General features: G+C 37.4%; 1 protein-coding gene across 1 annotated transcript; it reads right to left on the reverse strand.

The window, feature by feature from the left end:
* Window positions 1-786: 786 nt before the first annotated feature.
* LOC103402195 (protein NRT1/ PTR FAMILY 5.10) lies at window positions 787-5,954 on the reverse strand. Its single transcript, XM_070814783.1, has 4 exons — window positions 5,638-5,954; window positions 5,333-5,550; window positions 2,389-2,885; window positions 787-1,737 (listed from the first exon to the last, which is right to left on the reverse strand). The coding sequence occupies exons 1-4, from the start codon at window positions 5,780-5,782 to the stop codon at window positions 924-926; spliced, it is 1,674 nt and encodes a 557-aa protein (XP_070670884.1). The 5' UTR covers window positions 5,783-5,954; the 3' UTR covers window positions 787-923.
* Window positions 5,955-14,998: the final 9,044 nt, after the last annotated feature.

The raw sequence follows: 14,998 nt of genomic DNA on the forward strand, positions 1-14,998 counted from the left end.
AATTTAACAATTCATTTGGAGATGGTCTAATACCTCAAATAGTTGATGGATTTGGGCTAATGACGCTTTCCTTTGTACTCTTGATTGGGCTTCAACCATTAAGTCCATGTTCTCTGAGAAAGATATTGTGGGTTTAACTGTCCAAGCCTTCGCACCCATTAGAGGTTGGTGGGCTTAACTTTCTTGTGCCGAGTGACTGGTCATTCGACACAGGAGAGTGGAGGGTTTGCTTGGATTAGTAGGTCAAAATTAGTGATTCACTCAATGCGAGTGGGTTGACTTAGCACTATATATAAAAGGATATTGCACACTCATTTGTATCTCCACACCCCTTTATTAATTTTTGGTCATTTATCTTTTTCAATTCATTCGATCCGACAAGAGGGCCACTACCCTATGTAAAACTCCATCCAAGAATTGCATGTATACAGTCAAGGTCAATGTCCCTCGTATAAGAGAAATTGACTGTTGTAATGGTTCTACAAATCCAAGTACTGAACTAACCAAATTAAAAAATTGATGGGGTCTATATGGTAACCGGTATATCTATAAGGGTAATATGAGACGTTTACAAGGACATCTGATCAGTATGACAATCATTACTTAGTTTTTCATCATTTTAGCCAGTTTCCACTGAAATCGATTATCCTTGCCATCGAGCATAAAAAGTACGATTAGTATTAACATATCTTTAATGCGTGACACTTGGAACTATTTAGGAACTAGTATATACAAATACAAGCATTCAAAATTCGAAATCTTGGGATTTTTAAAAGAAGTAATGCGTATGCAATTTATCACTAGATTCCATCTAGATAACTCTGGAATAAATTATACACGGTAGATTTCCAATCATACAGATTCACATTTCTGATTTACAACCAACGGCGGTGATGCGTAGATCACTGTGCTCAAATAATAAGTTACAAGGCGTGGGATTTATAAATGTACGATTTTGCAAAGTATAGGTAGATAACCAATTGTACCAAACTGATTCCACCAAGCAGCCAATAGAAGTAATCAAGATGTGCACGGTTAAGATTACTCGAAAACCAGCTGCTTTCGCCTGCTAAACTGGTTATGTCATCGATGATGGAAATAAGAAAGCTACTTAGGAAGCTTCCCACGCCGAAGATGCTGAGATAGAGGGCGAGTCCTACACTCCTTAGTTCATTTGGCACCTGATCATAAAAAAACTCTTGCAGACCGACCATTGTGAAACCATCAGCTATTCCGGCCAATAAGTACTGAGGAGCCAACCACCAGATGCTCATTGGAACCGTGGCACTCGGCGTATCAAGCAGGCCATAATCTTTGGCAGTTTTGAGCCTCTTCATCTCAACTAGAGCTGCAATTACCATCAAAATAATAGATAAGACCATCCCCGTTCCAATTCTTTGCAGCATTGTAATTCCAGCGGGTTTCCCCGTGACATATCTAGCAATTGGAACAAAAATGCGATCATAAATGGGAAGGAAGATGACAATGGCAATGCTGATGAAAGTCTGAAGTGAAGCGGCTGGTACATTGAAGCCAGGCACAATGGTTCTATCCATGGTGGCACCTTGCTTGGTGAAGAAAGTGGAGTACTGTGCAAACACAACCGCATATGCCAAGCATGTAACCCATATTGGAAAAAGCCTAAGAACAGCCTTTGCGTCTTCAACGTCAACGATGGTACACACCTTTCTGTTTTCCTTCAAATCATCCGGTGCAAGCAAGGCTTTGTTGAGAAACCTGCCAGTAAATCATATCATAACAGTTTCTTAGCTGAAATCAGAACAGACTTAACAGTTCCATTCTACAGCTAAGTAAATATCATATAACCAATGATGCAATCAAAGGCATTAGTTTATCCTTACATACTATACAGCATATAGGTATGATAATATAATCACCGAAACCATTAACATTTTATTAGATTCTAAAATGCTCTTACTACAATAGAAAAAAGGGAGTTTTAACGAAAAGCTCACGGTACTGTTCACTTAAACGAAAAACCACATTTTTACACTAAAAAGTCAAACCTGTTACTATTCACTTTACCCTTTATTTTGTCCTTATTGTTAAAACTCAAAGTTTTTAAGCCCTTTTCATTAGTTTTCCTTAGAAAAAAAGGTGCTGCAAATGCCACTTTTTATACTCAATTTATTCAAACTAGTTAAGGTTAACTGAAATTAAAATTGATAGACTTAAGTGGCCATGCAAGAGATTATAACAATATATGAATACTTGTCTTTCACGAATTTCTTTCGCAGGATAGGTTACTGAAAGAGTCATGAAGACAGTTTCTCCCTCCTTTTTAATCTAAAATAATATCAAACTTTCTCGTTGCCAGTTTCTCCCTCCTTTTTAAACTAAAAATATGCCGACAGTTAACTCTCTTACTTGAATTGTTCAGAACTCTCGTGAGGCAAGATTCCGCGAGATTCCTCTTCAGAAGTTACTGCTGAGGGAGAAGTTCGCCAGTTCCTTAAAGCAGCAACAAACACCCTTCCAATTCTTACAAAAGGACTTTCTTCATCCCCTTTAATGCTGTACCGATAAGTTCTAGTTCCAAGCAGGAAAATTAACAGTGCAAAGACCATTGCAATACAAGGAATTCCAAAACCCAGACCCCAACTCAGGTTGTCCTGTATGTAGGTCAATAGGATAAGCGTCACGGACGTACCTGCACACAACCCAAAATACCACCAATTGAAGAATGAGCTTTTGGCTTTGCACTCCTCTGGATCTGAGACATCGAACTGATCAGCTCCAAATGCCTGAACACAAGGCTTGTGTCCGCCTTGTGCAACAGCTACTAGATACAGGGAGAAGAAGAAGAATATTACTTGGATCTCAGAAGAAGAAAGCACGGCTGACAGGGTCAACAAGCCAAGTCCCTGTTCAATTTAGGTCCAAAATTATAGCATTCAGACATAGCAAGATGTAAAAAGAAAATACTCAAAACTTGCATCCCTAATTATACCTGAAGAATAACCAATCATTTCTTAGTAACTCCATCCATCACAAGGAAAAGTAAAATATCAATCATTCTTATTTTATTTTTCAAAGTTCTGTATGGTGTACTTTGAAATAACACCCCTGTAAGCCAGGCCAAAAAAACGTGAGAACCGGCTATGGCTGAGCTCATGAGAAACAATTGGTAAATAATCAAATAATATATGTTCATTCATAAACACTCCTTGAGGTGTGCTTTTCGACAAGGCATGGGAAATTTTCCCTAAGGTGCATTACGCTGGACATTTTCTTTCCACACAAAGCGCAGTCTTCACGCTATATGATTTTTCAAACAATCCCAGTCCCAAAACATCATCATTTTGAGCTGGTTTTTAAAATCTACATCATGCCCTCTTCTACCTAGGGACATCAGCTCTCGCCTTGCCTAATCACCTGTTGGCATACATTGATGGTTGAACAACTGTTTCCCTCTTTTTTGGCTAAAACCTTTAAACCTTGATGAGAGATAAATGGGAATTTGCTTTTATTTGCTTTCATTTGAATTGATACAAATGAACTTTTTTTTGCCTCATTTAGTTTTTTAATATGTTGGATTTTGATTATGCCAAAATTTCATCATCATTTGTATCCATATATTTAACTAAAATTTGAAGTTATGCCATTGAGTCCCAAACATTGAATGACGTTGGCCTTCTAGTGAAATTTTAAGAATAACACATACGACATATGTTAGCAAAAGACACTTTTAAAATAGGCTTATTTACACCAACGTCCCCATGAAACTCAACTTTAGTCTTACTTTGCCCCTTGTAACTCAAAACGTATCACTTAACCCCATGAAAGTTGTCTTTGCTTCTCACTTTGCCCCATTCCATTACCTCGGTAAAAAATTCTATTAAATCACGTGACGTGGAAAATGTGGAGCCCATTAATTGGCTGACGTGTTGGCTATGTCATTGCCACATGTACAACTTTCATAGTATTTAATATTTTAAATTTGAAAGAAAAATAGAAACAAGTAAAACAATAAGAATAATTACACCATCATTTTTCTGGGTATTTGATGTGGTTGGGTTGCAGCGGCGATGTTGCTAGGGATGGTTATGCGGAGCAACGTATGTGGTTATGGTGATGGAGTTACAAAATTGATATGAAATAAGCAAATTTGATGGTAGGAGTGGAGTTTGTGGGGTTTTGGTAGCGATGGGGAGCAGGTGGCGATGGTAGTGAAAGTTTTCTCTCAGTTTTAGTTTTTTTTTTCCTTTCTAAATTGTTTTTTAATGTTTTTTTTTATTTTTTTTATCAGCATCGAGTTTTAATGTTAAAAGTATTATATTTGTATATGTGGCAATGATATGGCTAACACCTTTAGTTAATGGGCCCTACATTTGCCACGTCACATGATGTAACAGAAGTTTTGACAGATATAATGGAATGGGGCAAAGTGAGAATCAAAGATAATTTTCAGGGGGTTAAGTGACACGTTTTTTGAGTTACATGGGGCAAAGTATGACTAAGGCTGAGTTTTATGGGGTGTTGGTGTAAATAAGCCTTTAAAATAACATTTGCTACCTCCCTTGGAGATATGGTTTTGATCTTACTCATAAACAGCTAGCAAGAGTTACATGTGTGCAACATAAATGCGATACATGGATCCTAGATAAATACCCCCTTCTTGTCCTACATCATATACTTACTTCCTACATGGACCAATAAAACTAAAACATGCGGCGTTGTAAAGATTTACTAAACACCTATTATTTGACATAACAAATAGCTAAAATCTCGACATAACCAATACCCAAACATCCATCTTCTCTCCCACCAAGAACACAGACGGAGACCTAGACATTCACCAGCCACTTCCCTCCCCAAAGCCAAGGCTCCGTCACCTCCACCTCTCCTCCAATTTGAGCTTCATTTTCCTAATAAATATCTAAAATGGGTACAAGTTGTATGAAAGATGGATTAGAGGCGTGTGGGATGTGTACTAAGAAGAATCCAACAAGGGCAGACAATGCGATTCCAACTCCGGTCCTGGATGGCTATCTCATACCTTGATTCAGTTCGCTCGGAAGTTGATTGGGTAGATCTCTATTTGTTGAAATTAATTAATGATTTGTTTGGCTGCTGATCAACTCACGCATTAATCAGAAGAGTTTTTGTACCTTACGAAATTACAAATCCCAATTGCTGAATGATCAATTTACCGAATTTTATCGATAATGTATGTCGATATTTGATTTCGATCAGTTCGGCAATTGGCATTTGTAAATCCTAGCATTCATCCAATTTCCCTAAATTCCAACTAATGCGGATTAAGGCAACTTAGTCACGTGCCGAATTGTAGAGAGAGAGGGGCACGTACCAAAATGTAGAGTAGGGAAGCATAAACAATAGTGCGGTAGCGTCCAAGGAAAGAATCAGCGACAAAGGCTCCGAGTAAAGGGAGCAACGACGCCGTTCCGGACCATATGTTGACATTCTCAGCCGCAGTGGCGGTGGACTGCCCCAAAGGCCCCGTCAGAAACGTGATAAGGTTGGAGCCGATTCCATAGTAAGCAAACCTCTCCGCCACCTCCACCCCTGAAAAAATTCAAATCAAAACTTCACCACACTAATTTAATTAATATCTGACTGATTGGATTCAGTGCGGTGCGGTGCGGTGCTTACCGATTATGAACCTAGCGGAACGCCAGCCGCCGGATCTGGATCTGTGAACGGGACGGCCTTTGTGGTCAACGGCGCCGTCCACGACGTCGTCTAGCAGTGGGGTTTGGGCGTCCGGCTCCGGGGATTGGCAGGGAGAAGCGGCCATTGAGTTTTACTGGAAATGTGGACTTGAATGAGCAACCAACATGATGTTATACGAAATAATGGTGGTGGGTTTGTCGTTTTTTCCTTTAATTGCAAATTTGTTAGAGCTATCTGCTGTCGTCTTTTTTGTTTGGTTGATTCAACAAAAAGCCAACGGACAACAGAAACTTTGAAAATTAAGAATAAGGGATAAATGGTCATAAGGAATTTGTAAGATAGCCCATGTGGTAGAAAAAATTCGGATTTAAATTCCTGTGGTCTAAATCTATTAGGATTTATGCCTGAAATTAGAGGTTCTGTCATTCGTTCGTTAAGCTTAGAGGTAGCGCAGAGTTTCTCTGAGAAGACGCGACAGAACGAGGTGGAACTAATAAATCACATAATTTATTAAAATTCAAGATCTAATAAATCAAATAATTCAAAATGGCTTTATAAAATTAACGAGTTTTTGACTCCTGAATATCCAACCGATTAATTAATTCTTTATAACATATTCTATTTTCTTTGACAAATAAGACAGTAATCGTTGACGTTTTCCTAGAATTTTACGTAAACCTCTTGAGATAAATAGTTTTTTTTGTGTAATTGTAAATGTGAAGTAAGTCTTCGTATCGTATTGGTGAAACTAACTATTTGAAATTCAACAGATCCTCTGTTTTCGTCTTTTTCTTTTGTGAAATAACTGAGATGAATGAATTTTTTTACCATAAACTGAAATCTTCTCCCCCCCCTTTTTATTGTAAGATATTTTTTATTGATAGATACTTAGAGAAACTCTGCTCCACCTATAAGCTTAACAAAGGAATGACAGAACCTCTAATTTCAGGCATAAATCCTAATAGACTTAGACCACAGGGGTTTAAATCCGAATTTTTTCTACCACAGAGGCTATCTTCCAAATTCCTTATGACCACGGGGACCATTTATCCGATTTGGCCAACCTAAACCTAATGGAGGAATGACAGAAGGACATAAATCCTAATAGAGTTAGACTACAAGGGTTTAAATCCTAACAGACTGTGACCACAGGGATTTAAATCTGAATTTTTTTACCACATGAACTTTTATCCGAATACCTTATGACCACGGGGACCATTTATCCGATTATGCCTAAGAATAATAGTTGTTCTCCCTTTGCACGAGCTCATTTTCTGATTTGTTATTTGTAAATAATGTATTCGATTTGGAGACTGTTGATTTAGACTTCAAAGAGTTTTAAAAATGATTAAAAGAGGGATGTGATTTCCTAGGCTTATTGTAGATTAGTTGATTTAGTTGTGTATATATATTGTACTCTTACTTGGGTAATGAAATATACGAAAACTATTTAGCCAATCACTTTCCATAGCCTTGCAATATACTATTCATTCATTTAATATGGTATCAGAGCCTAAGATCCTATTGCCTGCGTTCACATCATGTCAAACACATCGCCAAACAATGAAACCAAAACAAAAAATTCAAACAATTTAGGTATGGATTCATCAAACCCATACCATGTTCATCATTCAAACAGTCCTGATCACATGCTAGTTTCAGAAAAATTGAATGGATCCAACTATCCATCTTGAAGTAAATCCATGATTCATGCTCTCACCGCCAAAAACAAAATTGGTTTTGTTGATGGCTCCATTTAGCCTCCCTCAGCAACAGATCAACCAAAAGAATATGCTCTCTAGAATCAATGCAACAATATGATTTTATCATGGTTCGCTCAATCTGTGGAGGGTGATCTTTCCAAAGGAGTTGTTCATGCCAACAGTGCCCAACAAGTATGGGAAGATTTTAATATCAGTTTTCACAAAAGAACGCACCAACAATTTATCAAATTCAAAAGTCCATCGCATCTCTCACACAGGGCACCATGATAGTCTTAGCCTATTTTACAAAGCTTAAAGGCCTTTGAGATGAATTAGAGACATATTGTCCTTTTCTCATTTGCGACCAGACAAAGGCACATAATGAACAAATAGAAGAAGATAAGATGATGCAATTTCTTATGGGTTTGAATGATGTTTACAGCAGAATTCGTAGTAATATTCTCATGATGACACCATTGCCCAAAGTTCGTCAAGCCTACTCACTCATTATTTAGGATGAAACACAACGACAAATGTCATCGGGATCGACCGAAAATTTCTCCATTGCTACTACTGTTCAAAATCTACCAAACCATTCTTCCAACAATTCTAAAAATCTTCACTGTGAATACTGTGATAAAGACGGTCATGCAATTGACAATTGTAGGACTCGAAAGTACCATTGCAAGTTCTGTGATAAACGAGGTCACACCGAAGACAGATGTGGATTTAAAAATGGAACAAATGGAGGAAATCAAGGCAACAACAAATCTTCGAGTGGGTCTCAAGGCAACACCAACCCATATGATGCATCTCAAAATTTCCATGGTTTCCATGTTGCCCATGCAGCAGCTAATGGTTCCTACTCTGCTACAAATGCAGCAACTGCAGCCTCTATCCCATCCAATTTGGCGCACGGACAGAGTGCCCAGCAACCTCCACATAACCCATTGCAAGGCCTCTCAACGGAACAACTTCAACAATTGGCCCATGTTGTGTCCCTGATGAATTTAAATCCTCATTCTTGTAATAACAATGCTTATGCAAATGTTGTAGGTCTGTCATATTTTACTGTTGCCTCCGTTAATTTTTTATTTACTCAACCTTGGATTTTGGAAAGTGGGGCTACCAATCACATCACATCAGATTCTTCACTTTTACCAAAACTAAATCTTCACCAATATCCACTGTTAAATTACCCACTGGTTCTTCAGCCACAATTACTTCCACAGACACCATACCATTCAATTCAGACATTACATTAGACAATGTTTTATGTGTTCCTTCTTTTCACTTAAATCTCATATTTGCCAGTCAAGTTACTTACTCCTTAAATTGTTGCACTATTTTGTTTCCCACTTTCTGTGTCTTGCAGGACTTGGCTACGGGGAGGATGATTGGATCAGGTAAGCAACGTGGTGGTCTTTATTACATGTCACTTTTGCAACGGACGCTTGTCTCCTGTCAAGTTTCTCATTCCTCCAATTTATGGCATATGCGACTTGGACATCATTCTCCAACCTGCCTTAAATTAGTATTTCCCTCATTGTTTACAAATAATATTTGTACCGTTTGTCCTATGGCCAAACAGACCAGACTTCCATTTCCTTTAAGCTCTATATCAACTTATGCTCCATTTGATTTATTACATTGTGATATTTGGGGTCCTCACAAAGTTCTCATGCATTCAGGTGTTCGATTCTTTCTCACTATTGTCAATGATTTTACTAGGTGCACATCGGTTTTCTTGATGCAACATAAATCTGAAACTCAACACCTCTTAAAATCTTTTGTTACTTTTGCCTATACACAATTTCATGCACAAATCAAAGCAATTAGGGTTGATAATGGGTCTGAGTTTTTGTCCATGAAAGATTTTTTCCAAGCCAATGGCATTGAATACCAACGTACATGTGTCTACACTCCACAACAAAATGGCGTTGTCAAACGTAAACATCGTCACATTCTTACCATGGCACGTAGTTTGCATTTCCAATCTCAGGTACCTTTTTCATTTTGGGGCGAATGTGTCACAACCGATGTCTACCTAATTAATCGTTTACCATCTCCTTTGTTGTCCAACAAATCTCCTTTTGAGTTATTATACCAACGTTCACCATCATTTGATCATTTAAAAGTTTTTGGCTGTTTGTGTTTTGCCATTGTTGTTCACCCTACACACAAATTAGACCCTCGTGCTAGACTTTGTGTATTTGTTGGATACCCCACTGGTAAAAAAGGCTACACCCTATATGATCTCGAAACAAACAAATTTTTGTTAATCGGGATGTTAAATTTAACGAAACTATTTTTCCATTCCATTCAACAACCCACCCTCCTATGATCGACCCTCACAACAGCTCCTTACCACTACCACTGCCATCAATTAGCCGTGACATCCCATCACTCAGCCTTGACATCCCATCCTTCAACCGTGACCCCACCCCAACCCAACCCACTAGCCCGCGATCCCTACCACCTCACACTAATCCTATTGCCATCATATCACCCTATATTAATTTCCCTTCCCCCCGCGTCAGACCCCCCACCACACACCCATTCTCCTCCTACACTAACCACTGACACGCTAGCCCATCAACCCGACCCCACTCCCTTCCCCCACTCCCTTCCCCCACTCCCACGTCAATCCCTTCGTCTAAAGAAACCTCCGATATGGCATAAAGACTACCACGTGACCAACCAAGTCAGTCACTCTACCTCGGGGCTTCGTCCTTCCTCAGGTACTCGATATCCCATCTCTGATTTTCTTTCCTATTCAAGCCTTTCTTTTGCCAATTGTTCTTTCCTAGCTAACATTACAAGTTCCGCCAAACCCACATTCTATGCTCAAGCTATCCTTGATCCAAAATGGCGCACTGCCATGCATGCAGAATTAACGGTTTTGCAGCAAAATAATACATAGACCATGGTTCCCTTGCTTGCTGGTCACAAACCCATTGGTTGCAAATGGGTCTATAAAATTAAGTACAACTCTGATGGCACAATTGAGCGATACAAGGCTCGTCTCATTGCTAAAGGCTACACTTAAATTGAGGGCATCGATTATTAGGAAACTTTTTCTCTTACTGCTAAACTCACCATTCTTTGTTGCCTCATTGCCGTTGCTAGTGCTTGTCATTGGTTCATTCATCAATTGGATGTTCGGAACGTTTTTCTTCATGGTGATCTGCATGAGGTTGTTTTCATGGAACCTCTTACTGGTCTTCGTCGACAGGGAAGAACATTGTATGTCGGCTTAACAAATCTCTATATGGACTTAAACAGGCCTCCATAAATTGGTTTTCCACTTTTTCAGTCACCATTCAGAAAGCTGGTTATCAATAGTCAAAAGATGATTATTCTTTTTTTACAAAGGCCTAAGGTACCTCATTCACTGCAGTCCTTATCTATGTAGATGACATACTTCTTACAGGAAATGATCTTAAAGAGATGGAACGTCTCAAAACATTTCTTCTCACACGCTTCCGCATAAAAAATCTTGGTGATTTAAAATATTTTTTTGGCATTGAATTTTCTCGTTCCAAGAAGGCATTTTCAAGTTTAAGAGGAAATATGCCCTAGATGTTTTGCAAGATTCTGGTCTTACATGGGCACGCCCAGACAAGTTTCTAATGGAACAAAATTTGAAACTCACTCCCACCGATGGAGCATTGTTAGATGATCCTACCAAGTAAAGAAGACTAGTCGGACGATTGATTTATCTTATTGTCACCAGGCCTGACATAGTCTTTTCAATTCGCACATTGAGTCAATTCATGCACGAGCCTCACAAATCTCACTGGGATACAGCTTTACGAATTCTCAAGTACATCAAAGGTACTCCTGGTCAAGGTTTGTTATTTCTTGTCTCCAACAATCTTGAATTAAAGGCTTTTTATGATTCCGATTGGGGAGGTTGTTGTGCCACAAGAAGGTCAGTTATTAGGTATCTTGTCTTTCTTGGAAATTCCCTCATCTCATGGAAATCCAAGAAACAAGACAATGTTTCTCGATCATCTGCAGAAGCTAAATTTCAAGCTATGGCCAACACATGCCTAGAGTTAACATGGTTAGGCTATATATTGCAAGATTTAAGGGTTCCGCAAAAGGGTCCCACACCATTATTTTGTGACAATTAAGCCGCTCTATATATTGCAGCTAATCCCGTTTTTCATGAGCGAACGAAGCATATTGAAATTAATTGTCACATTGTTCGAGAAAAATTGCAAGCTGGAATGATTAGTCCTTCACATGTACCTACACGTTTCCAGTCAGCAGATTTATTCACAAAGGCTTTAGGAAAAGATCAATTTGTGAAATTGTGAGACAAGTTGGGGCTTCATGATATTCACTCTCCAACTTGAGGGGGAGTATTAAGAAAGGATCTGTAATATTATGTATAATATGTTTACCTAAAGTAGTTGATGTGAAATCCCATTAAAAGAGGGATGTGATTTCCTAGGCTTTATTGTAGATTAGTTGACTTATTGTGTATATATATTGTACTCTTACTTGGGCAATGAAATATACGAAAACTATTCAGCCAATCACTTTCCATAGCCCTGCAATATACTATTCATTCATTTAATAAGGTAGGACCTTAGTTATCCTGTTTTGTGTTTTTCTTTTCTTTTCTTTTTTTGTTAAAAAAAGAAAATTTTGGGCATAATAACTCTCACGCTCTATTTAGACAATTTGTCTCATTTAAACCCTACTCATCATTCTCATCTCCTTTCATTCAGAGAAAGCAAAATCATTTAGAGAAAGTAAAAAGAATGAACATAGAAGATGACGTTTCTATGGAGGAAGTAGATGATTATGTTTCCATCGAAGAGGTAGAAGAATAATTTTATGTGTGAGTCATTTTAATTTGTCGCCATTGTACAATTGAATTCGCATAGCTCTGTGGTTTTTTATTTGAATTTGTATACCTCTGTGGCTATGATTTTATATTTAACTTTTGCATACATTATTATGATTAGTATTAGGTTAGGGTACAATTTGTTTCACATTTTCATATGCGTATTCCTGGACATTATTTACAAGTAAGCTCCATTTTCAATCTCGACCAAACCTATTTTTACTGGATTGCTTACAACTTACAATGGCTTCTAAGAAATTACAACCACTAGAATATGGGTGAGCCACATTTGCGGAGGTCAGGGGTTCAGGTTCGAGAGAGAGCACCAGAAACGTGTTCTAGAAGCGACTGGAAGACTTCGGTTTTTCCCTTCCCATGGTGAACAATAGGTGTACATCAGGCTGAACATTGGAATACTTCGGTTTTTTTTTTTTTTCTTTTTCTGCTGGCTTTTAGAAGAGAGTAATATTATTTGTTTATATTCTCTTTTTAAGAGATAAGCTATAATTATATATATATATATATATATATATTAAGGGTTATTTTAGGAATAACAGTGGGTGGGGAAATAACATTTTAATTTTTTAACTTTTTATAGTGGGTGTAAATATAACATAGGTGGGAAAATAAGACAACGGGGTGGGTCTAGCAGCTCTCTTCGAGAAATGCTAAGTGGACTTTTTTAAAAGTGAGACTCTCTATTACAGCACATTTTAACATTAATTTGCGTGCTAATATTATATATTGCACCAAAAACATAAGGTGGCAGAACGTATACGAACAGTCTCATTAGCGTTTCTCAATTTAAATTCATCAGATCGGTGGCGATGCTATTTGGTCGAGAGTGTGGAAATCGCTCTCGATTACTAACTACTACAAGCTAGGTAAACTCATGAAGGAACTACGCTAGCCTAGTAGTATGCATACCACCACTACTTCCACTTTTGTACAAGACCAAGCACAACCCTTGCTTCTTCCACCTCCGAAGTAGTGAGCAACCCAGTCCCTGCGGAACATTCAAATATCTTAGCGGATAACATTCAATCATGGCCAAAATGTAGAGTGAAAAGGAATAAAAAAGGAAAAAACATAACATTTATACCAAAAAAAAAAAAATTATAGTGCTCCGACATACAGGTCATCACATCCAACGATTTTTTCTCCAAATTCTTGTAATGTTTGTGGAGATTGTTGTGTAAATTAGCTAACAAAAATTAAACTCATTAAGTCTCGAATTTTAGTGCTCGTGCTCGCAAATATATGAATCAAATGATTGTATAACATATAAGCACAGATATCGTCCCACAGAGATCGAATTGATTCTAAAATCTTACTAACTAAATTGAAACAAATCATAGTGGAGGAGCTTTAGTGGAAAGGATATGAAACTTTGAAATTAAACTAAAATATGCAATATGACTTTAAACTAAATGCATGAAATAATAAAATTAAAACATAAGAAAATAAAACCTAGGGCATCCGAATTCACCGTAACCAATCCTACTTAATTCCCTTAATATGATATACTCAAGTAGTTCCCCAATATTGATGATTGATTTTCCCTAAATTATTCAACGGTCATAGTATCTGGTTGCATCAAAAGTATCCTTACATGTTAACCCTCTATGGCATCTAGATGGATTTAAACAAGTAAAAACTCATTAAGCTCTATGGAAATCATTGGAAAATCACACAAACCCTAATTGTATGGCATCTACAAATAGGTGTTTATGGTATCAATTGCAAGAAGCTAAACCCAAGTTAAGTATGACATCTACTCTAACTTGCATCAAATCAACCTAATTTAAACCTAGAGAGTGATTAAGCATCTAAATAAAAATCAAGTGCATTACGATTAGCAAAAGATACTTAATAAGGAAGAAAAACTCGATAACAACAATGTCACAAGGCAATTAAGTATTCATGATTAGGCTACATCATAGCTCTAGCAAAGAAAAACTCCAAAGTACTTCCTCTTTGCCCTTCCTTGCCTCAGCCCCCTATGAAAAATGTATTGATGTTTTTTTTTTCTAATGCATCACAAGGAGAAGCAATCTCCTTATAACACGGAAAACAAGTGCTTAAAGGCAATTAAAAGCATACTAATTTCTAATCCTAATGGACTTTATGTCCTTATTTAAGAAATAAAAAATAAATAAAAAGGGAAATAATAAAACTAATAATTAAGTTTTTTCCTAAATTCCATTGAATGGCACTCCTATGTCCATTTGATTTCCAAAACTGTTGCTGTCTCATCTTCTTGTTGTATCGCATATGCCTTGGTGCAGTTAATTAGCCTCGTGCTCCACTGGAATTACTATAGACACCTAAAAAGCTCATTTTTCACTTCATTTTTGCATAACTTTAGTATTTAATGCCTATAAATTAAAACAAAATAAATTAGTGCATTTAACCACTTCATATATACAAAATCCAAAGGAAGTATATGATAAAGATATATGAAAATATGCACCCATCAAATACCCCCAAACTTAGATTTTGCTTGTCCTCGAGCAAAACAAAAGAAAATAAAACACAACAAATTTTTAGCTAAATTCCCAAATTTTTATCTTAGAGAAAACACCAACCATGAGATAACTTTCAAGAAATAAGCAACACTAGTTCAAGACATTATCCAAAAGTTAAACCAAATTTGAATTGAACCAACTTGGAGTGTAGTGTGTGTAGTAGTCATGTCAATGCAATTCCAAGCTTTTAAAAATTATCATATGCAAACAAGTGAACTTCTCATAAGGCATACACTCATCACTCATAT

Source organism: Malus domestica, chromosome 15 (assembly GCF_042453785.1).
Source record: "Malus domestica chromosome 15, GDT2T_hap1".
NCBI classification, from domain to species: Eukaryota; Viridiplantae; Streptophyta; class Magnoliopsida; order Rosales; family Rosaceae; genus Malus; species Malus domestica.